Here is a 24,593-nt window from a genome sequence, read left to right on the forward strand (position 1 = left end):
TTACTTGAAACTGACGTTGAGTTTAAAAAAAAAAAACTTACCAGAATGAACACTAAACTAGAGTGCCACATAAAATAAAGGTTACACATTTGTTTGTTTTATCCTTCATAATTAAACATTTCCTTTTGTTTTGCGGATTGTTTTTTAAAATATATAATTAGTATAGTAGTGTTTAATGGTGTTTTAAAATTGAATGACTGATTTTTGTGACTAAATTGACATAAAGTTTACACAAATGTTCACTGATAAAACTTTTAACAGCAATAATTAATATATCAATATAGTATTCTATAATTTATCCAACCATCCTCTTCTTCTTTTTCAATCCAGTGTTGCTGGGGCATATCCCAGTTGCCACATAGTGTGAAGCAGGGTACACCCTGGAAAGGTTGTAATTGGTCAAAGGGCTAACACATAGAGACGAGGAGTGTCTCGGATCACCCCAATCAGTCGTGGCAGATGGCAGCCCCTTCATGGGCTTGGTTCTGCTAAAGGATTCTTCCTGTTAAGAGGGAGTTTTTCCTTCCCACTGACACCAAGTGCTTGCTCATATAGCGTCATCTAATTGTTGGGATTGTCTTTGTGCTTCTGCAGGGTCTTTACCTCACAGTATAAAGTGTATTTAGGACACAGTTTTTGTGGTTTGGTGCTGTATAAATAAAACTGCAAAAAAACCCCGTTTAACACGTGAATTATACTTCTGCATCTGATCTAGGCTGTAACTTATGCCATATATCAAACTTTTGCTTAAAATTCTTGAAAAAAAAAAGTTAAAAATAAAAAACAATTTTTTTTTATAAGTGTTCTCAGCCTTTGTTCAATAATTTGTTAAAGCATCTTTGGAAGCAATTACAGACAGGCTGTCATGTGCCTTTTAATGAAAACTGTCTTTCTTCTACCACACAGGCCTGAATGGTGAAGTTTAGAAATGGTTGTCCTTCTGGAAGTTTCTCCTCTATCCACAGATTAATGCTGGAGCTCTGACAGAGTGACCACGGTAACATCTGACAAAAGATCAGTGGAAACAGGATGCACCTGAGCTCAAGTTTGTTGAGTTATTTGATTATTTGATTAATTTGCAAGAATTTCAAGCAAAAAAATGTTTACTTTATCATTACGGGCGTATTGTGTAGAATTTTAGGGTGAAAATGAATTTAATGCATTTTGGAAAAAAGCTGTAACACAAAATGTGTATTTAAGACACATGCATTGGAAACAAAACATGCGACAGAATCAGTAAAAAGAAAACAAAATGTAGAACAAATAATTTTATATGTTCCAAAACAATTTCTGTCTGTAATAAAATTTAAAAAAGAAGGACAAAATGTGTGCAACAAATAGCCACTCTAGCTTCACAGGAAGGTCACACACACACACACACACACACACACACACACACACACACACACACACACACACACACACACATACATATGTGTGTGTGAGTGTGTGTGTGACCTTCCTGTGAAACTGGATGTTTTATGGCACATTCATCACTGAGCTGAAATGGAAGATTACTTCATTTTATCCCCCCAAAACAGGAAGTAAATTACCACAAGTTAAAAAAAAGAGAGATTTGGGTGGGTTCTTGTGAGGAAGTTTTTTTTTGTATGTATGTTGTGAAACTTCTCTTTTAGAACTGCTAATACACAGCAGCCACACACACACAGCAAAATGCCTGAAGCTGAGGTAGTATACTCCGATGTGAAGTTTGCAAGAGGAAAAAAGGGAGCCAATGGTGAGACTTATCTAGTCATCTTACTACATGTAGAAAATTCCTAAAAAAAACCTCTGAAAAGCTGTTTATATTACATCTTAGGTGTGAGTGTAATGTGAATACAGTGATTTATTTTACAGCCGCTCATTTTATTGGCAGACATTTTCAGTGGTAGCTGTGCAACAATACGGTTTCATCTTTTATTACAGAGGCCGTTACCACATCGACTGACCCGACTTACTCTGAAATCAAGATCTCAAAGACTCAGCCATCCACAGCAGAGCTGTCTGGTAGGAAAACAGCAGTAATTAATAAACAGGAGGATTAACTGTGAGCTCCAGTTTGTGTCTGTTATTAAGTAAACAGACAACAGAGGAAGTACTTTTTCCTAAAATAAAGCAGAAATGTGTTTTTTTTGGTCAAACAGAGCTCTGTCGTTGAAAACAAAACATCCATCTGAATCAGTAAAAAGAAAAAAAGCAGAACATTTGTTCCAAAATTGTAGCTGTATGTAAATTTTAAAAAGAAGGTCAAAATGTGTGCAACACATAAACACACCAAACTTTTACAGTAGTACTGGTACACAATTTGTATTTTTTACACCTTAACTTAAGACAAAAAGATGACAATGATGAATATGAGATAAATGATAGACATTACTGCAGCATCAGAGGCTGTCAGTATAAAAAGCAGCTGAAATAAAATTATTAAAGAACAAAAACAAAATTGTAGTTGAGTTGTCACCACACTTTATTGTAAATTTAATGTAAATTTAATTTGACAACATCAGACCCACTCGTTTTTTTAAGCGTCTCATTTACAAGTTTCCCCATTTTTTAAAAAACATTTCGGGTTTCTTTTTTTGTTTATACTGAGGAAATTATAAAGAGACGTAAAAGTTAATTAAAAAATGAGGAAGTGGTTCTGAAGGAGTGGTTCCTTTAAATAAATTAGTTTCTCTGTGTGTGCATGTGTGTTAATGTCGATGCAGTTTCTTTACATTTCTCTGGAACCACTGGTCTGTCTTATTGCAGAAGAGGAACTACGGTGCTGAGCTTGAGGTTGTCTCAAGGAGCAGTTCTCTGCTAAAAGATCATTTGCATAAAATTGTTCAATTTTAGTCCTCAAAAGACCGACTCTGACCAGACACTCTGCTCATTTACCTAAACGAAATTTGTAGCTCCATGCTACCCGTTTTTCTTTGTACCTCAGTTCCTCCTCACTCTCTACTTCATTTTTTTTAAATTAAAAATGTTAAACATTGTAAACATTGTTTTTTATTTTTCCTTATTTGTACTCCACATAAGACAGTTAGTGGATGCACAGTTTCATCCAGGAAATTAGTTTTCATATCATTTTTGTTTTAATTAGTTTACCAGTATATTTTTGACTTGTAACTGTTGTCCTCATCCACTGTTTGGTTAGATGTATATTGACAATAAAACTTTACGGGGTTAGTTGAGTAAAAGGCCATACTCTGGGTTAAAATGCACCCTCTTACACCTTTAACCATGTAAGAAGCATCTCCTTCATTTTTCAGGCTTGTTACAAACATGTTTGTGAGAAGACAGTTGCCTGGGAAATAGCTCATCAGGCATCTGCAGTACAAAAGATCTTCTTTACTAAAAATCCCACTTCCTCTTACTGACATGTTATTTATTAAACACTAAATTTCATAAGGTTAAATAATTTCCTTCAAAATTATTTCATGCAAACTGCCGATATGTGTTTATTCCCGGCTAAAAATTTTGTCCTAATTCTCTCCACATAAGCACTCAGGATAACAAATATATATTTCTTTGATGCTGTAATTAATGCAAAGCCAGCGTTCTCCTTAATCTTCATCTTTTTTTGACTGCTTCCTTTAGGGGGTGATGACAGGGGCCGTATTGCTAGATTCCTCCTTTTACAACATCCATGTATCTTCTCTGTGGTCATTCTTATCGGCAGCTCCATCTTCAATATCCTTTGTCCACTTTAACCACTGTTGCTTCTCTGCACATGTCCAAACCATCTCAGCCTCACCTCTCTAACTTTGTCTCTAAACCACTCGACCTGAGTTGTCATACTCATCTGCCTGCACTCTTTTCTTCATCTCTCTCATGCGCTGTCTTTGGAAGGTTGACCTGCACTTTACAACGTCATCCTCTCCAGTATTTTTAAAGACAGGAATGTGCAATGAATATACGGTTCAGTCAAATATGTTATTGTTTGCCTTGCTTATAAGTCATATGTTTACCTTTGAGGTTGGTGTGTTTTAAATCTGTGATTGTGTGCTCGAAGAATGAGCCAGTGAATCGTGTTCTTTGTACAAATACAGTGAGAACATTAACATCTAAAATATAGCTCAATAAAATTCCCAACCACATTTACACCACATCTCACATCTCTAATGTGTTTCCTTTTCTCACTATTCAGAGGATCCTCAACAAGCTGTGGTGAGCAAAGGGTCAAAGGTCACCTCAGAGAGAGTGGTCCTGGTGGTTCTCAGTGTTCTCCTGGCAGCTGCTCTCATTGCTCTGTGTTTTACCAGTGAGTTAACATTAGAATTTAATAAGACTTAAAGTAAAATCAATTATTTTAAGTAATGTTAAGAAGAATAATGCTTCTGATGAATGTTTTCCTCAAAATACTGTATTTTACTTTCTAACAGATGTAAAAAATGTTTTCAGTGTAAACAAAAAAGTTACTGACTAATTTGTTTACTTGCTTTTGATATTTTTTTATCAGCATTTGATAAAAGTAGAACTAACCAACTAACGAAGTGTGAAAGTAATCTCACAGGTAAGCATATACACCTGGTATACTGTGATATTTGGTCAGACATTCCTGATGAATGACTGATGAAAGTTGATTTTTTAAAATTCTTTATTCTAACAGAGACTCTCTCTAAGATAAAATCATGCAGCACGGTGCAGCCGACCTGTCCAGTACCTAAAGTAATAGGTAAGTTATGGATTTTGTCTCTGAGACACAAACTTCAAGCTAAGTTCACACAAACATGAACAGTGATTTCTTCCACCTGACTGAAGTCGTTGCTGTAATCTCTTCAAAGATGATTCTTGTTATAAATGTGAAGAAGGCTGGGAGCAACATGGAGGAAAGTGCTATTACTTCTCCATCAGTAAATCATCCTGGGAACAGAGCAGAGAGGAGTGTAGAGCTAGAGGAGGAGACCTGGTTAAGATAGACAGCAGAGAGGAGCAGGTATGAAACACTGCTGCAGGTTCATGTTCTTACATGTTATATCACATCTTTATGTTTCACCTTCTCAGCACAGAAAAGTCTAACAAAGTCATTTTCATCTTCTTTTCCTGATCAGAGGTTCCTGGAGAGAAGACTGAGAGATGTAATGACTAAACCTGAGGACAAGTTCTGGATTGGACTGACAGACTCAGCAGTAGAGCGCAGATGGTTGTGGGTGGATGGGTCACAACTGGATCAAAGGTTTGATTGTTGTGAAAATATATTTTTTCATTTCCCGACTTAAAGTTATTAGTTTTTACTAAACTAATTATTTTTGTTCTTCATCTCTTAGTTTTTTGAAGTTTTGGAGCAAAGGTGAGCCAGACAATTGGAAAGGGACAAATGGTGAACATCCTGATGGAGAGGACTGTGTGAGGATGGGAGAAAAAGGTGGAGCTGATGATCTGAAGAGTTGGTTTGATGCATTTTGCTCAAAGCCTCACAGAAGTATTTGTGAGAAAGCAGAAGTAAAAGGACAGTTTAAAAAAGTATGTGACTGAAATTCACATATGAAACACCAGAATGAAGTGATGCAATTTTTAAAATAATGTCACAAACAGAAACAAAATGAACACAGTAAAATAAACAAGAGTAATATTTTGCATCTGATACTTTTTAGTTTTGAAGCAATTAACACGAACAAGAAATGTGGGAGCACCTGTGAAATTCATTAATTTTTATAATTAAATAATAAATTTTCCTGTTTTAGAATAGAATAGAATAGAATAATCCTTTAATTGTCCCACAAGGGGAAATTTGGTTGTAACAGCAGCCAAAAAGGCACATATACAAACAAACAGTACACAGGACACAGAACAGAAACATACACAATTTTTCTTACATATTTACATTAAGGACAATGGTTACTATATACAGAGAGTACTGTACTGTTATTAAATTAAATAAAAGTTTTGTAAACTTAAGTTTTGTAAACTTAAAGCCATCTAGAAAGTTAAAACGTATTTGGGATACTGAATCAATGAGCACATCATATAACAGAAGAACCTATGAATTATTTATTATCACTTTTACAGGAAAAAGAAAGGAACAAAGAAAGAAAGACATGTGAAGTGTTACAATGGAATAAGTAATTCACGTCAGTGTTATTAAAAATAGGAATGCAACATTTAACATCGATTCATCCAGTAAAAGAAAAGGAGGCTGTGGTTCTCAGAGTTTTCAGTGTGAGAAGCTGTTTGTAAATGTGGTAAATGATACACATTTCTTAACTCTCACATCTGTGACTCCTGAAAAACCTCTGACAGTGTGGTACTGCTGTTGTTGTTGTTGTTTTTTCACATGTGTGTTTGAATGACAAGAAATTAAACAAGCAACAGAACATTTGCTGTTGTTGTAAAATCCTGTCGGCTTCTTGTGTTAACCCGCTTTTTTTTTGCGGGGGAGGGGGGCATCCAGGATCTGAAGCAAAAGCGGCGACAAATTATAAATCATTAGATATCATTGATCAATTGTTAAAGAAGGATCTTAATTTTAAGATTTCAAGTGTATTTTTAATTTTAAGTGGAGTGCGATCCTAAGTTACACCACAAGAGGGCACTGCCAGGTCTGGCACAAAGTTCTGCCCATAGTATCCTAAACATTCAGACCTGTAGATACTGTACCTTTATACAGATGACTGGGAGATCATGCACATTAAAATAAAGCATTTTAAGATTTAATAATGAATAAAGATACATGAATAAAATATGCTTCAGTAAATTCATTTGCAAATCACTTTAGTTAATTATACATTTATTATACTTCTTTACTTTGAAATTACTTTGATTGTCTTTTATTCATTTATACATTAATAAATTAATTATTACTAATAACTTATTTGATAATTCAAATAGTGGCAAAAAACCCACTGTCTAATCTGCTAAACACATCTGTAATTCTAAACCTCGACCATAGAGAAGAGAGGACAGAAAAAATGTCTCATCATTTATTTATTTTAGGTTCCAGCTGATCGTCGTATCACTTTTTTCCGATGCTGTTCTAAGATCTTTTTGTTTTATTATGTTGTAATTAACAAAATCTTTGTTTATTAAATTTATTCATCAGCATTTGAACACATGAGAGACAAAGAAACATTAAAACAATTGGAAGGTCTCAAAAATAAAGCTGTAAATAAAAAACTGTAAACTTGTACAGTATTCACATTTCTTTAGTGTTTTTGATCAACATTTTAATATAAGTTGGGGAATTTCTGTTACAGCACCAAATTTATTAGAAAATACAACTTATTAAGTCATTGATAAATTAAATAGAGCATTTTTACATAATTTGAAAGAGGTTTGTTTTTTTTATTTTGTTAAGTTTCTGTAACAAGAATCTTACTGAACTGCTAATAAAGCAGAGATTAATGTAGAGCAAAATGTTGAGCCGAACATGAACCAACATGAGGGTTCATGTTCTTATGCATTAAATCACATTGTTATGTTTCATCATCTCAGCACAGAAAAATCCAACAAGGAGCTCGGGAAGAAAGAGACTGGAGTTTAAAAAATGTCCTAAATTTAACCTAAACTTCCTAAACTAAGCTCGCTTCTACCACGACCTGTGTGACTGAGAACCTGCACAGATATGACCAGTGAGGTCATTTCCTCAACTGTTTCTGTTCAGACATTTCTGGAGAGAAGAATGAGAAACATCATGAGTGAAGATGACAAGTTGTGGATCAGACTGACAGACTCAGCAGTAGAGGGCAGATATTTGTGGGTGGATGGTTCAGGACTGTGTAAAAGGCTTGATTGTTGAGAAAACTTTAGGTTGTGCCAAATTTGTGAAACAACTATTTTAACAACACCCTAAAATATCACCTCATCTCATGGGCAGTTCCTCATTTTGTTCTGCTTTAATACATTTTATTTTTATCTTCTTTTTAACTGCCTGCAAATGTGATGCAACTCATAAAACTGTTGTTGCATTTGTATGCAAGAGATCAGCACAATGTACCACAGGGTCAGACATTTCAACAATAAATAAAGAAACCTTGCTTCAGTTATAATAAAAACAGTTATTCTGACAGGAGGAGTCTCAGTCTTCTACAGCAACACAACATATTTTGTCTTGTCTTCCTTCTCCCACCCAAACCGGTCGCAGCAGATGGCCCCGCCCCTCCCTGAGTCTGGTTCTGCTGGAGGTTTCTTCCTGTTAAAAGGGAGTTTTTCCTTCCAACTCTCGCCAAAGTGCTTGCTCATAGGGGGTCATATGATTGTTGTGTTTTTCTCTGTATATATTCTTGAAGTGTGTAACTTATAATATAAAGCACCTTGAGGCGACTATTTGTTGTGATTTGGTGCTGTATAAATAAATTGAATTGAATTTCAGTGTTGATTGTTTACATTTTTTCTCATATTTCCACACAAACGGACACTGGAGAGTAGGATTATTCAGCTCATGCTTTGAGATGTTTGAGAATGTTAGAAATAAACAAGTGTTGTTAAGAAAGAAACATTTCCATGAAACGAATGTTTTTTGATGAAAGGGTTTTCATAGTTGAGAGTTTAGTTTTTACAATGGGTTTTAGTGTTTTAGCAATTCAGAAAACTGTAAAATAGTCTTGGGTCAAGTGTTTGGTTTTGAAAGACAAGTTGAAGGTTTTGTGTGTGTTTATCACACTTGTGGCTAATGATGTGAGGGTACATATAAGCCAGAGCACTGGTTTGTGAGGCACTACAATGGATAGAAATCCAAAAAGAGGAGTTCGTGTGAGAGGAGGTTGAGCAGGTCAAGGTGGTTGAGGTGGTCAGAGAGGAGAAAGAACAGTAAAATCAGATGAAATCAGAGCTACTGTGTTCTTGTCTATGGTATGACAATGAAGGAGGCCAGACTAAGGGCACAACCAAACATCAGTAGATTCACCGTGTCCACCATAATCCGAAGATTTGGAGAAGAGAACAGGTAGTTACCTTTTTTGACATCATATTATGTAAATGGTGACAACAATTACATATGTACAATGACTATACTATATACTGTACCACAGTAAACATGTTTTAGTACATCACTATGCCAGTGTACTGAGGTACTGTAATGGAGGGTTAGTCTGACTGTTTGTAGGCCTATTCCATGTATGTATTTTTGTAAGTGCATTTTCTCTTTTGTAGAATTGAAAGACTGCCACATGGGGGTGGTAGGACATCTATGTTCTCCCCACACCAAGAGACCCTAATTGTCGATATGGTCCGTAAGAACAACACTATTAAACTGCGTGAAATTCAGCTGAGGATCATTGATGACCATGTGCATTTTGAGGGTATCGACAGTGTCAACCTCTCTACTGTAGACCGTGTCCTCAAGTGCAACAGACTGCGCATGAAACAGCTGTACTGAATGCCCTTTGAACATATCTCTGATGGAGTCGAGGAGAAAAGATTCCAGTATGTACTGGTTTGTATTTATCCAGACACATAAATGTTGGTTACTGTAAATAGTAGTGATGTGCGATACCACTGATTTTCTTTCCGATCCGATACCAAGTAATATTCAGGGTGGTATCGACGATACTGATCCGATACCGATACTTTGTACAAAAACTTATTTTATTTATTGTATCTTTTTTTTTTTTTTTTTGCCTGTCCAATTTGGTTCTTTAGCTGTCAGAATTGTTGTCTGAAGACCAACAAGGATACCCAATGGATTTATTTTGCCAAATGGATCATCATGGCATTGCCGTATTGGTCCATTTGATCGACCTTTGTTTTTATTTTTTATTTTATTTTATTTTCAATTGTTACAGACGGGATAGACATGAGTGAGGGATAGGAAAGGGAGCAAGAAAGAGGAAGGAAAAGAAAAACAGAAGGGAAGAGGGACAGTGAGAAAGGGGGGAAAAAAAATCTCCTGGATCACCTGTTGAGAGAAAAAGAATAAAAAACCAGCAAAAAATTACAAAGCAACGTACTAACACAACACCATCGCATTAATCTAGCTAAGTGTAAACAGCAGTAAATACTAAATATTGAATGTTGTTGTGCAGCACGCAGGACAGACAGCGCACAATGTGCTTTGAAGTAGCAGCCAAGAAAGGTGTGATTTAAGTCTACGAACAGTGAGCACCCGTGTGCACACCTGTGTGGATCGGCGCGCTTGTATTCAAATGGTTTCCCCATGTAATGGTCTGCAAGAGGATGTAGAGAGCCATAGCCCCGTCCCCCCAGGGCATGAAGCAGGCATGGAGGAGATCCAGGCCCCAGACATCCAGAGGCCCCAGAGTGCGAGAGCCCAAGGAGGACCACCGGAGGGGCATCCGTGCCACCCTCATGGGAAGGGCTGAGGATCCCCAGACGAGGGGTCACCCAGTAGCCACCGAGCAGAAGCTAGAGGGGGCTGCACCGGCGTGCCCGCCGGCTCCGCCGGCAGCCAGCTGTGCCAGAGTGAACCGAGCCACAGGCCCAGAGGCCGGAGGCCCGAGGGCCCCCCGCGCCCCGGGAGAGGCCTGACCGAGCAACAGGCGCGAGAACCACCAATGCACCGACCGCTGAGGGCATCAGTCACCGGCAGGGAGTGTGGTGAGGGGAGATAGGCCTCCACACTTTGGAGGGCCTGGGATTTCCCAGAGAGGTGGAGTCTAAGACCCGACCTGACATATAGACACAGACAAACAGGCACACACAGACACAAACATGCATTCCCACCCTCATGCACACATATACAAACACTCAGCACTCACCCAACGTAGGGATAGACATAAATGGACATGTACACACAATCACACTCCCCAAACATACTCTATACTGTATCTCAAATTATAGCGTCATAATGATTACAGGACATCAGATTACTTGTTCTTATCACTTAATAATGTAGGGTTCATCATATAGAAATAAAAAAAAAATGAAGTTGTGCGCTATTTGAACACGTTGCCTGCCTGCAGCACTAAAGGACTCCGTGAGAGACGTCTGTCTCGCCCTAGCAGCACCTGTCCTTCTCCTCCTCTTCAGTTCGCCTCAACATACGCTCGTCATATTCTGTGATATGATTTACTTTGAGGTGTTTGACAAGGTTAGCGATGTTGCCACAACCATACATGCCAACCCTCCCGATTTTTCCGGGAGAATACCGAATTTCAGTGCCCCTCCCAAAAATCTCCCGGAGCCACCATTCTCCCGAATTTCTAACGATTTTCCACCCGGACAACAAAATTTAAAAACCATATCGCAGAATTCATACCGCGGCCCAGCCAATTCCAGTTTCCAACAATGGCGGCAGCTACTTAGTTTTAAAATTACTCTTATTTTTCTTTCTGGGTCGCAAAAAAAACTTTTAACATATTTTCAGGTGAGAATGTAGCTGTGTAAACTTCAAATATCTGAGCCAACTGACACATTGTTTTCAAACCCCCGCGGTCTTTCACTACTCGGGTTAAACATGATATATAAGTCACTTTGATAACTTCAAAATGTTATTGTTTGTTTTTTTCAGTGTTTTATTTGTTCATGAGTAAATCGGTTTGGCTGAGATTAAAGTTATTACATTAGATTCAATTAAATTTAACTTTATTAATCCCTCGGGAGGGTTCCTCCGGGGTTTTCACACAGCTGAATAAACGTCAGACAGAAAACTGATTAAACAGAAGAGTTTACGTCAGCGCCCGGTTATATGTTAGATAGCAAGGAGCAGACAGCTCGTGACGTAGCTACTACCCAGCTTTCTTTAGACCGGGTCCTCAGGTGGAAGCAGCCTCTGAACTTGGACACCCCCGCTGTTTCCGGGCCAGCCAATAATAACGGTGACATTTAACGTATTTTATCCGATAAATAAACCCTGTAAAATGTATCACCCCCCCCCAGCCCTTTTGAATGTCTCCCTAGTATGGCCACAACACCTCACTTTTTGAGCACTTTTTTGCCACATGTATCGCAAACCACGTCTCAGCTGTTTGTGGAGGTAAAATAAATCCGCACATGACGCTCAGCCATTGTTGTGACTGCGCGCGCCAAGGGGCTGCGAGACATTTATACAGCCGTATTTCGCACATGACTATGAAAGGCGGAAGAGGAAGTAGTTCCTTATGTAGACAATCCGAATGTTATAGTTTCTTTCCACTGTGTTCCTGTTAATGATAAACTACAAATTTACTCTAAATTACTAAAATATCGATATTTTAATGTGAGAATCGATTCTAGAACATAAATGATTGGTATCGGAGGAATCGATATTTCAGGATCGATCCGCACATCACTGGTAAGTAGTGATTTACTGTAGTTGGCCTACATCACCTACAAAAATGTGTATATATCTTCCTCAATCACATGCGAGATGCTCTGTTAGGGCAGCAGGATGAGCTGCCCATTTATGTTGTCGTTTGGGACAATCTGAGTTTTCACAGAGGCCTCTGGGTTAGGATTCAATATGAACCAAGCTTTTATCAATCTTTGCCTTCCACCATACTCCCCTTTCCTGAACCCCATTGAAGAATTCTTCTCCTCATGGCGGTGGAAGGTATATGAACGCCAACCTTACACCAGGGTAAATCTCCTGCAAGCCATGGAACTGGCCTGTGGTGACATTGGTGTTGAGCCATGTCAAGCCTGGATACGACATGCCAGGGTTCCCCCCCGTTGCCTGGCCAGAGAACATGTGGCCTGTGATGCAGGTGAAGTCCAGTACGGAAAAATGATGCTGTGGTGGAGTAATGCACCTTTTTCCTTTGTACTTGGCAGGGGATTTCTAAGAATCACCCCGCAGTTCTTCAGCTGAGTTACAAAACACAAATACTGCAGTTGTCTTTCACTCGCGAGGGCAGTCATGGAACGCAAGACCTACGTCTCATCACTGCCTGCGTGCTTTATTCATACTTTTCTGTGTGTCTGTGTGTGTGTACAAATAAAACAGAGTTATTCTAAGAACTCTGAGCTGAGGTTCCCCTTTTTCTAAATCTGCATGTTCTTATAGAGAAGAGGAAGCTGTAAGTTGTTTATCACAGAAGAGTTCATCTCAAAAGTCACATAGACATTTGCTTAGTGATAATAAAAGAGCACATTTCATGTAGCTAATCATATATACACAATTTTCCTTTGACAGTACTTCATTTTTATACTTGTGTGCTTTATTTCTACGTACAAGTGCTACATGTAAATGCACAGGATTTCTGTTTTTTTTTTTTTTTTTTGGCAAATTCTCTTTTCTATGTACAAGTGTAAGAAATGCCCAGTTATTTTCTTTTGCAACATGCATTTAGCCTAAATAAACATTTATTTCTACCGCTTCATGTCCTGAGCATTGTGTTTTCCTTTAGTAGTAGTAGTTTAGTGACTACTCAGTATTTAATTTAGATTGACTTGAGGCATAATTTGACGGCATAGTTCAGTTTTGAGCACAGATTGAACTGTTTTGAGGTAAAAGTTTGGTTTTGCAAGAAGAATCAGAGGATTTGTGAATGTAGCTTGGAAAGTCGGTTTTGTGTTCACAGTTTGGGGAAAAGGAGAGCAGCTTTCCAGGAATGTGTCTTAGCAATCGTGAAAAACTGTAAAATGGAGATTATGCTTTTGGATGTGTGTTAAGGCAAGTGAAATGTTTGTATTGACAGCATATTGTGATACTGTGAATGATACATGGGGATTCTAAATATCAGATTACTTTGGACCTCTGGACCTCAAACTTTCATAAAACGTCTTTTATCTTTACAACTATGCTTAAAAATATACTGCCTTTATGTTTATTGGCAAAATTTAGGAAATAATGTTGGTACATAGGGATTGTAAATAGCAGATTATATTTTGAATTCAAATATTGTGTCACATTTGACCTTTGATCTCACTTCTACATCTACCTTTCATGTTATTTATGTCCAAGTTTTACAGATCCATAGCAATTATCCATTACTTTATGTTACGTTCCAGTCTAGGGGTACAGGAACGCAACATAAGGGTTAAAAGGAAAGTGACCCCGCCAGGGTCCCCAAAGCCAAACCCAGAAGCCAATTTACGAGTCAAGGTGAATTTATTGTGACTAAACTGAAAGTTTTAACTCCGGGGTGAACAAAGGCCAGAACAACAAACAAGTTGTATTCGTAAACAGAAAAAAAACCCCAGGTATTTTTGTTTACAAGATTACAAAACAAAATATTTATCACCACAAATTGAGGCCATATAAATGCTTTCATACAACATATTTTGCAACACAGAAATAACTGAAGAAAAAGTCCCTCTGGTTGATTAGTGGTATGGGTTTTTTTTGTTTTTGTTCTTTACTTCTTACTAGTTCAGTCTGAATGCATGTTTCCCATGAGCAGTTCAACATTAGTAAGGTATTCTGTATATCAGCAAGTGATGTGGTGATGGTGTGAAAAATTAGTGGTTTTTTTCTCAGCGCAGGGAAGGGAAGTGAATTACCACTAGTTTAAAAAAAAGTCAGAGTCTGAGAAAGCGAGGCAGTTTATAAGCCCTCCTCATTTTTCAGTGTTGTCTGTTGTTAGTGATGCTGACAAAGCTGTAAAATGTCTGAATGTCTGCAGAACTTTGCTCTGGTGTGAACCTTACAAGAGGAGACAGAAAGGTAAATGGACACTGTAATCTTTTCTGTTTGTGCATCTATGAGAGAAAAGTTTTGTAAGAAAAATCTTTGAAAATCCTTTTATTCTGTTTGCTGCATTTTAGTTTAATGTGAATATAGTGAAGTTATAAACTCACATTTTACCAGCAGCCATGAGTATTCAAACCACACCAGCCTGCAATCTAGTTTTGTGTTTTTGTTGCAGAGGCTGTTACTCTGAAGTTAAGACCTTAAGTGTGATTTGCCACAGTAGAGCTGCCTGGTAGGTAAAGAGCAGAAATAAACATGAGTATGAACTATGAGTCCAGTCAGCGTCCATTATGAGAATGCTTATTATGTCTCTCGCTGTTGTTGTTGTGTTTGTTAATTGCTGAGAGAAACAAACTGAAGACAAGATTTGCCTTTTTACTGTAGAGTCAAAGTGAGGAAGTGGCTCTGAAGTCCGTCATCTCCTTATTTGTATGTGTGTGTTTGTGCATTGTCTTTGTGTATCTACTTCATACTCCGCAGGCGTATTGCTGACGAGGAAGTGCAGTGTCTGTTTTTAGCTTTCTTGTGAAGTTCTCAGTTAAATTTTAAAATAAACTTTTAAAATAAACTTTTAGCTGAGTTAGTGGTCTGTGAGTCATAGATATATACATATCTATGTATATTAACATCATAATTCAGTTATTTTCTTTATTTAAAATGGTTTGTGTGTGTAGCACACATAAAAAATTATGAGTTGGTTCATTACATTTGGAGTTTCTATCCAACAAATTTAAAAGGCAAAGGAACTTTACATACGTTTTTTTAGGGTTAGTAACAATACTTTATCATATTAAATAATAATAATAATAATAATAATAATAATAATAATAATACTTAAGTAATGTTCTTGGCAAAGTATTTGATAAAGTTAAAAAAATGACCACAGCTTTGTTCAAACAGATTTACAACCATGTAAGAAGTTTCTCCATTTTTTGGATTACCAGGTAACTAAAAGTAAATATGCACAGTGCCCTAAAGCAACAAAGTTATTTACTAACACAGTGTAGTAAATAATTGCACAACAAAGAATCCCTGTGTGCCCTGATTCCCCTTCTGTGTCTCCGCTCCCGTGATACTCGTGCTCACTGACTTCTCGTTCCCGCACTCCTGCTGGAAAATCCACAGAGGCAGCTGTTAGCGCACACCTAAATATCAACAGACTAACACTCACTGATTATGCTGAAAACACTGACGGGTGGTCACACAACAACCCAGCGTCGAGGAGAACTCAGCCACACTGCTATGTACCTCTGTCGACAATCCTGATCAGCTGCAGGTGTGTGTGATCATCCTCCTCAGGTGTGGCCAGCCTCCCAACGGGACACACCCACCAGGCCTGACGGTGCCTGAAAACCGAACCTCCGGAACACGCACACACCCACACACCCACACACAAACACCTATACACACAAACCTGAAAACCAGGGACACAAGCCACAAACCAGCAAATATATTAACAAGTCAGAACTGCTCAACAACCCTGGGTCACTCAGACCGAGGTCCTTGATAATTTGTATCCCAGACATTCAGACCTGTAGATACTGTACCCTGATATGGATGACTAGGAAGTATTTCAAGATTTATTAATAAATAAGATTAATTGAATAAAATATGTTTTAGTAAATTCATTTCCAAGTTTTCTTTTTTAGTTTATTATACATTTATTATACTTAATGACTTTAGAATGTGATAATTATAGATATAATTATAATCTGCTAAACACATCTGCAATTCTAGACCTCGACCACAGAGCAGAGGTGTCAGAAAAAAAAAGTCTTATTATCTAGTTATTTTAAGTTCCAGATGATCAGCATACCATTTCTGTTTATCCAATTTATTAATCAGCATTTGAACAAATGAGGGTCAAAGAAACATTTAAAAAACGGTCTCAAAAATAAAGCTGTAAATAAAAATCTGTAAAACTTGTCATGACTGACCCCTTAAATGGTTGCTTTTACAGTATGAGGGACCAAGCAGCCAAAGCAAAGAGGACACAGGCAAAAAATATCTTCAAAAAGGGTTTTCTTTATTTTAACCCTCAAAAAGTTCAAAATTAACAAAATTCAAAAACATACTTGGCAGGCCCATAAAAGAGGTCAACTAAATATAACTCCACAAAAAGTAATTTCCAGATACTTAAACAAAACAAAGTGAGACACAACTTAACTCACAAACTGACCTAATTACAAAGACACATGAGGGTAGCTTTTATAATGATTTGGCCAAACCATTTGAACACAATAGGGGAAAACAAAAACACACTAATATTAACTAAGCACAGAATAACCTAACTAAACCTAAAACACCCCTGCTCCTGGTAAGCCCATGGTTGGTCCTGCTGAGCAGGCATTTTGTTCACAGAGTCCTCAGCCATGTCTTTTGCCCAGACAGGAAACAGCCACCGCCCAAACCCAGGTAACTCAAAGAAAGAGAAACATAATTAATATAACAAAACATTTTAGAAAAACCACACAATGTTATTATGTGCGCGCCTCATAATATCAGTGTTAGGTTTAACCAAATGATTAATGAATTATATTAATGAAGAAAACTGCAAAGCAAACTAATAAAGTGAAAAATGGACTAATTTACCCCTGTGTGGCTGATGCCATCACATACAGTATTCACATTTCTTTAGTGTTTTTGATCAACATTTTAATATAAGTTGGGGGATTTCTGGTACAGCATCAAATTTATTAGAAAATACAACTAATTAAGCCATTAATAAATTAAATAGAGTATTTTTAAAAATTAAAAATTTCCTAAAACTTAAAAAACTCCAGTCGCTTCTACCACGACCTGTGTGACTGAGAACCTACACAGACATGTCTACTGAGGTCAATGCAACTCATAAAACTGTTGTTACATTTGTATGCAAGAGATCAGCACAATGTACCACAGGGACAGACACTTCAATAATAAAAAAAGAAACCTTTCATCAGTTATAATAGAAGCAGTTATTCTGACAGGAGGAGCCAGACTGTAGATGAAGCCTCCTCCCTCCTCTTTAGGAACAGGCCAACAGGGTTTTTTAAGCTGTAAAACAGAAGCCACAGTGAGTAAGGAAGCAATTAAATTAAGCATCAATGCTTAGCTAAATCTAGTTTCTGTTAAATGTATAAAGAATTGAATCTATGATAAATAATAAAGGAAACATAATTTCAACATTTTGTTGTGTTTTGTGATTCAGAGACTGTTGGATTACTTCTGAAGTCAGGATCTTGAAGTTTCAGTAAGATGAGTCGTCCGCAGAGCTTCATAGAAGGTAAGAACATTAATGTGGTGGCAAAACAACAGGAAGATGTTTGTGCTGGAACAGAACAACATTATATGCATACGACTTAAAAATATGTAGAACCCACATTCATTATTTAATCATATCAATTATTTTTCTTTATTTATTGCATAAATCAGAAATGTAACAGTCAAAAGTAATTGATGAAGAAAGAATGTTTAAAAGTTATGCAAAATGAAGATGTGAAGAGCAAAAACAAAAACTGACCAACAGGATGTGTGACATGTTTTAACTCAAGTGTTTCTTGTTCAAAGCATCTTAATCAACTTTAATGTTCTTGTATTGACACTCAGCTACAGTTCAGTGTACTTTAATAGTACTAAAATATTGTAGCATGACAAACTGTTTAAAACTGTTGTAACTGATAAATACACACTTTTCTGAACTCTCACATTGTGTCTCCTCTAAATGTTCATCAGGTGAAGCTCCTGACTCTCGGCATGAAAAATCAAACAGAGGGTCAAAGGTCACCACAGAGAGAGTGGCACTGGTGGTTCTCTGTATCCTCCTGGCAGCTGCTCTCATCGTTATTTGTCGTCTCTGTGAGTTTGTGTGGTTTCCTTCATCTTTGTTACGTCTCCTCGAGGGCAGGAGGGAATAACACAACAACTCCGGAAACTCGGTACAGGTGTTATGAAAAAGGTTTAATGGCAGCGCTCTCACAAAATAAATAACCCAAATTCATAACAACAAATGTGGGGGAGAAAGGGACAGTTAGGTTGTGCCAAAAACACCCACCAAAAAGACAAAACCAAAACTTAGCTGAGCTATTATCCTAGAAAAGCAAAAACAAGAGGGAAAGACCCTAAACCTCAACTCAAAAACAAGCTCAAAATTACATGGGTGGCACCAACCTACTTACCTAGTGTTTCTAACAAAAAGACTACGTGAGTAAGTGTATGGGGTCCCCAAACTTACCTAGTCCACTTTACTCTCACCACAATCATCAAACAAAAGAAGGACAGCAGAGAAACTTCACACATGTACCAAACAATTCAAAGGAGGGAAGACAGCCGCACCCAGCCACAGGTGAGTCTCCTTATCAAGGTGTGCACTCCTGGATTGTCCAATCAGGGTCTCCCTCCTCTAATTAGTTGGACGTCCCCAGATTGACATCAGCCTGCAGTCTGCGACCTAAGGGAACGGCAAACAAAAGGAGGGGGAAAGAAAACATGCAGCCTGCAGACACGTAACAGTCTTACTTAACTTAAAAAAATCAATAATCTGATTTTCTGTAAATCAAATGAGAAAAATATTTACAGTGAAGGTGTAAAACACTGCAGAGTGCACACACTGGCTCCGTTTTAATCATGTTGCAGCAAATTAAAGATGCGTCCAACTTTTCAGTGTTTTTCTTGTTTTCTGAAAAATCTGTCTGTTTGTTTCTCTCATTTTTAAATCAGCAGTCGAAAACACGAGAACTAAAGAAACACTGAAAACACAAAGCTACAAAAATCCTTTCAGTGTAAACAAACCTCACTGACTGACTGGTTTGTTTGTTTGTTCTTTTTTAATCAGCATTTGACAAAATTAGAACGAACAAACAGCTCGAAAACCTGAAACATCACAAAATGAAGTGTGAAAGTAATCTGACGGGTAAGCATATACAGCTGATCGTTTCTAACCTTCAGTCTAAATCAAACTCATGACACACAGCTGACTGGGCCTTTTTTTACTTCATGTAAATGATTATTTGTTTTTAATTCAAACTTTAGATAAAAATAGATGATGAATGACTGATGACTGTTTTATTCTTTATTCTAACAGAGACTCTCTCTAAGATAAAATCATGCAGCACGGTGCAGCCGACCTGTCCAGCACCTAAAGTAATAGGTAAGTTATGGATTTTGTCTCTGAGACACAAACTTCAAGCTAAGTTCACACAAACATGAACAGTGATTTCTTCCACCTGACTGAAGTCGTTGCTGTAATCTCTTCAAAGATGATCCTTGTTATAAATGTGAAGAAGGCTGGGAGCAACATGGAGGAAAGTGCTATTACTTCTCCATCAGTAAATCATCCTGGGAACAGAGCAGAGATGAGTGTAAAGCTAGAAGAGGAGACCTGGTTAAGATAGAGAGCATGGAGGAGCAGGTATGAAACACTGCTGCAGGTTCATGTTCTTACATGTTATATCACATCTTTATGTTTCACCTTCTCAGCACAGAAAAGTCTAACAAAGTCATTTTCATCTTCTTTTCATGATCAGAGTTTCCTGGAGAGAAGACTGAGAGACGTAATGACTGAGTATGAGGACAAATTCTGGATCGGACTGACAGACTCAGCAGTAGAGGGCAGATGGTTGTGGGTGGATGGATCACCACTGGATCAAAGGTTTGATTGTTGTGAAAATATATTTTTTTCATTTCTCGACTTAAAGTTATCAGTTTTTACTAAACCAATTATTTTTGTTCTTCAACTCTTAGTTTGACGTTTTGGAGCAAAGGTGAGCCAGACAATTGGACAGGGACAAAAGGTGAATATTCTGATGGAGAGGACTGTGTGAGGATGGGAGAACAAGGTGGAGCTGATGATCTGAAGTGTTGGTTTGATGCATTTTGCTCAAATCCTCACAGAAGTATTTGTGAGAAAGCAGGAGTAAAAGGACAGTTTAAAAAAGTATGTGACTGAAATTCACATATGAAACACCAGAATGAAGTGATGCAATTTTTAAAATAATGTCACAAACAGAAACAAAATGAACACAATAAAATAAACATGAGTAATATTTTGCATCTGATACTTTTTAGTTTTGAAGCGATTAACACAAACAAGAAATGTGGGAGCACCTGTGAAATTCATTAATTTTTATAATTAAATAATAGATTTTCCTGTTTTAGAATAGAATAGAATAGAATAATCCTTTAATTGTCCCACAAGGGGAAATTTGGTTGTAACAGCAGCCAAAAAGACACATATGCAAACAAACAGTACACAGGACACAGAACAGAAACATACACAATTTTTCTTACATATTTACATTAAGGACAATGGTTACTATATACAGAGAGTACTGTACAGTTATTAAATTAAATAAAAGTTTTGTAAACTTTAAGCCATCTAGAAAGTTGGGATACTGAATCAATGAGTACATCATATAACAGAAGAACCTATGAATTATTTATTATCACTTTTACAGGAAAAAGAAAGGAACGAAGAAAGAAAGAGATGTGAAGTGTTACAATGGAATAAGTAATTCACGTCAGTGTTATTAAAAATAGGAATGCAACATTTAACATCGATTCATCCAGTACAAGAAAAGGAGGCTGTGGTTCTCAGAGTTTTCAGTGTGAGAAGCTGTTTGTAAATGATACACATTTCTTAACTCTCACATCTGTGACTCCTGAAAAACCTCTGACAGTGTGGTACTGCTGTTGTTTCTTTTTTCAAATGTGTGTTTGGATGACAAGAAATTAAACAAGCAACAGAACATTTGCTGTTGTTGTAAAATCCTGTCGGCTTCTTGTGTTAACCCGCTTTTTTTTGCGGGGGGCATCCAGGATCTGAAGCAAAAGCGGCGACAAATTATAAATCATTAGATATCATTGATCAATTGTTAAAGAAGGATCTTAATTTTAAGATTTCAAGTGTATTTTTAATTTTAAGTGGAGTGCGATCCTAAGTTACACCACAAGAGGGCACTGCCAGGTCTGGCACAAAGTTCTGCCCATAGTATCCTAAACATTCAGACCTGTAGATACTGAACCTTTATACAGACGACTGGGAGATCATGCACATTAAAATAAAGCATTTTAAGATTTAATAATGAATAAAGATACATGAATAAAATATGCTTCAGTAAATTCATTTGCAAATCGCTTTAGTTTATTATACATTTATTATACTTCTTTACTTTGAAATTACTTTGTCTTTTATTCATTTATACATTAATAAATTAATTATTAATTTATTATTAATTAGTCATTGATAAATTAAATAGAGCATTTTTACATAATTTGAAAGAGTTTTGTTATTTTTATTTTGTTTCTGTAACAAGAATCTTACTGAACTGCTAATAAAGCAGAGATTAATCTAGAGCTAAATGTTGAGCCGAACATGAACCAACATGAGGGTTCATGTTCTTATGCATTAAATCCAGTGTTGGGTAAGTTACTTTAAAATAGTAACTTAGTTACGTTACTAGTTACTTCTATCAAAAGTAACTCAGTTACTTCAAGTTACTCGTTACTTTCAAAGTAACTAGTTACTAGGGAAAGTAACTTTGGTTTTACTCAGAATTCTCTTATTAATGTGTTGCTTCCATAACTTTGCCAGTCTTCTAGCTTGCTTACTTGCCACAAGTGCACTGTGCCACCTACCAATAGAAAGGAAAAGATAATGTGCATATTTCCACAAGAGAAATCCCACGCCTGGACCATCATTGACCGCTGCCATGATTCTAGCCTACGTCACAGCGTCATGTGCGCCTTTTACATCCAACACAAAAACTGCAGTGTGATGCTTTGATTGTACTCAGAACTCGGAAATTCTGCCTTCTAAATAGGAAAATGTAGGTAACACCAGACTGCAGATGAGCTGCATACAGGGCTGGACTGGGACAAAAAATCGGCCCGGGCGTTTTGACTAGAGACCGGCCATTATAGGAAAAATCATAAAGCCTTTGAATGAAAACAAACGCTGTTGTGACAGTGATGTTCACTGTCTTGATGGTATATATGTATCAATCTATCAATCGTTTGTTGTAAGATTCAGATAATTATTTTTTAAAAGCTAGACATTTAAAATGACATAACAAAGAAAAGTATTTCTTTGTGCCCCCCTCTCCCTGTTAATGCCCTACCTGGCCCCCTGGCAAAACTTTGCTAGATCCGCACCTGCACAGTTTCCAGCTGTCAGCTTCATAAAAAAGGATCCTGGTGTTATTTGTCTCTCAGAAACAGTTCATAACTTCCCTTCAACTCATTCATGTCACCTAAAAGGTAAACCTGTTTCTCCATCACCTGTTCAGCTCTGATGATCCAGTAAGGACATCTCCTGGTTTCATCTTCATGTTTCCCTCTCACCAGATAACCAAACCGATATCATGACCAGCAGGTTTTACAGCTGTGGCTCCAGCAAACATCAGCTGATAGTAGAAATTAATATTAAATAAATTCTAACAACAGCTGATCAAGCTTAAACGTGTTGCTGTTGTTTAACGTGACATCCGCTGGTTTCCTATTTCTGGCGCAAAGTGGGCGATAAACAAACAAGAGAGCCGATCAGCTGATCATTGATCAGTTTTCATGATTGAAGTAGAAACAGGAGAGGGAGGGGGGAGAATGAAAGAAGAAGAGGCAGCTGTGCAGCAAACACAGAATAACTCCAGCTTTGTGCCCTTTTCATTGTAGCTGAATTACGGGACAAACTCTTCCTTTTCACCTCAATAAGAAACGCGTAATATTTTCTCTGAATACCAGACGGGACAGTTGGCAACTCTAATAACTTATGAACAAAATAAAGTTCAACATCATTAACTTCATAGCACCCACCCAGCTGTATAGAAACTCCGTCATGCTAGCTAGTACGCAGTACAAAAAAGTCAGCGTAACGAAAATAAACTCCACCTAAACTTGGTTTATATCTGACTCAGATAGACTGCAGGTCATAACTTCTTACCTGAAGTTCAGTTCACCTGACACTCGGACCAGCGGCTGCCTCGGGTCTCTTTTCCTACTGCGTCCCCTTTCCCTCATCCACCTGCTGCCTCCACCACTTGCTAATGTTATTGAATCTGTGGAAGCTCTGCGATAGCCACCACACGAAGTAACGAGTAACGACCCTATCTAAATCCCAGTAACGACTAACGCGTTCCTGATTTTGGCATAATAACTAGTTACCGTGCTCGTTACCACAATAATAACGTAGTTACTGTACTTAATAACGCGTTAGTCCCAACACTGATTAAATCACATTGTTATGTTTCATCATCTCAGCACAGAAAAATCCAACAAGGAGCTCGGGAAGAAAGAGACTGGAGTTTAAAAAATGTCCTAAATTTAACCTAAACTTCCTAAACTAAGCTCGCTTCTACCACAACCTGTGTGACTGAGAACATACACAGATATGTCCAGTGAGGTCATTTCCTCAACTGTTTCTGTTCAGACATTTCTGGAGAGAAGAATGAGAAACATCATGAGTGAAGATGACAAGTTGTGGATCAGACTGACAGACTCAGCAGTAGAGGGCAGATATTTGTGGGTTGATGGTTCAGGACTGTGTGAAAGGCTTGATTGTTGAGAAAACTTTTAGGTTGTACCACATTTGTGAAACAACTATTTTAACAACACCCTAAAATATCACCTCATCTCATGGGCAGTTTCTCATTTTGTTCTGCTTTAATACATTTTATTTTTATGTTCCTTTTAACTGCCTGCAAATCTGATGCAACTCATAAAACTGTTGTTACATTGTATGCAAGAGATCAGTACAATGTACCACAGGGCTGTCCCTGTGGTACATTGTACTGATCTCTTGCATTTCAAGAGAAATGCAAGAGATTTCACATTTCAACAATAAATAAAGAAACCTTCCTTCAGTTATAAAAAAAAAGCAGTTATTCTGACAGGAGGAGCCAGACTTAGTCAACAGGAAGTTGCTTTTATTAAGCTGTAAAAGAGAAGTTAGGAGTAAGGAAGCAATTAGAGTGAGCATTGATGCTTAGCTATATCTGTTTTCTGTTAAATGTATAAAGAATTGAATCTACGATAAATAACAAAGGAAACAGAATTTCAACATTTTGTTGTGTTTTGTGATTCAGAGACTGTTGGATTAAGTCTGAAGTCAGGATCTTGAAGTTTCAGC

At 37.4% G+C, this 24,593-nt stretch overlaps 2 protein-coding genes across 3 annotated transcripts; both read left to right on the top strand.

Moving 5' to 3' along the window:
• Window positions 1-1,661: 1,661 nt before the first annotated feature.
• On the top strand, window positions 1,662-6,319 carry LOC102790837 (C-type lectin domain family 10 member A-like). Its single transcript, XM_087834813.1, has 8 exons — window positions 1,662-1,738; window positions 1,927-2,007; window positions 4,136-4,249; window positions 4,448-4,501; window positions 4,598-4,663; window positions 4,773-4,924; window positions 5,040-5,164; window positions 5,256-6,319. Exons 1-8 carry the CDS (start codon window positions 1,675-1,677, stop codon window positions 5,461-5,463), a joined length of 864 nt encoding a protein of 287 aa, XP_087690939.1. The 5' UTR covers window positions 1,662-1,674; the 3' UTR covers window positions 5,464-6,319.
• Window positions 6,320-17,731: 11,412 nt separating this feature from the next.
• Window positions 17,732-20,565, top strand: LOC148096672 (hepatic lectin-like). Of its 2 annotated transcripts, XM_087834814.1 has the most exons (7): window positions 17,732-17,759; window positions 18,209-18,331; window positions 19,308-19,385; window positions 19,557-19,622; window positions 19,732-19,883; window positions 19,999-20,123; window positions 20,216-20,565. In XM_087834814.1, the coding sequence occupies exons 1-7, from the start codon at window positions 17,732-17,734 to the stop codon at window positions 20,418-20,420; spliced, it is 777 nt and encodes a 258-aa protein (XP_087690940.1). In that variant the 3' UTR covers window positions 20,421-20,565. The 2 variants fall into 2 exon arrangements, with proteins under 2 accessions (XP_087690940.1, XP_087690941.1); XM_087834815.1 differs by lacking the exon at window positions 19,557-19,622 and having other exon boundaries at window positions 18,209-18,359; window positions 19,324-19,385.
• Window positions 20,566-24,593: the final 4,028 nt, after the last annotated feature.

The sequence above is a fragment of the Neolamprologus brichardi genome, chromosome 22 (assembly GCF_056152115.1).
Source record: "Neolamprologus brichardi isolate AB-2024 chromosome 22, ASM5615211v1, whole genome shotgun sequence".
Taxonomy (NCBI): Eukaryota; Metazoa; Chordata; class Actinopteri; order Cichliformes; family Cichlidae; genus Neolamprologus; species Neolamprologus brichardi.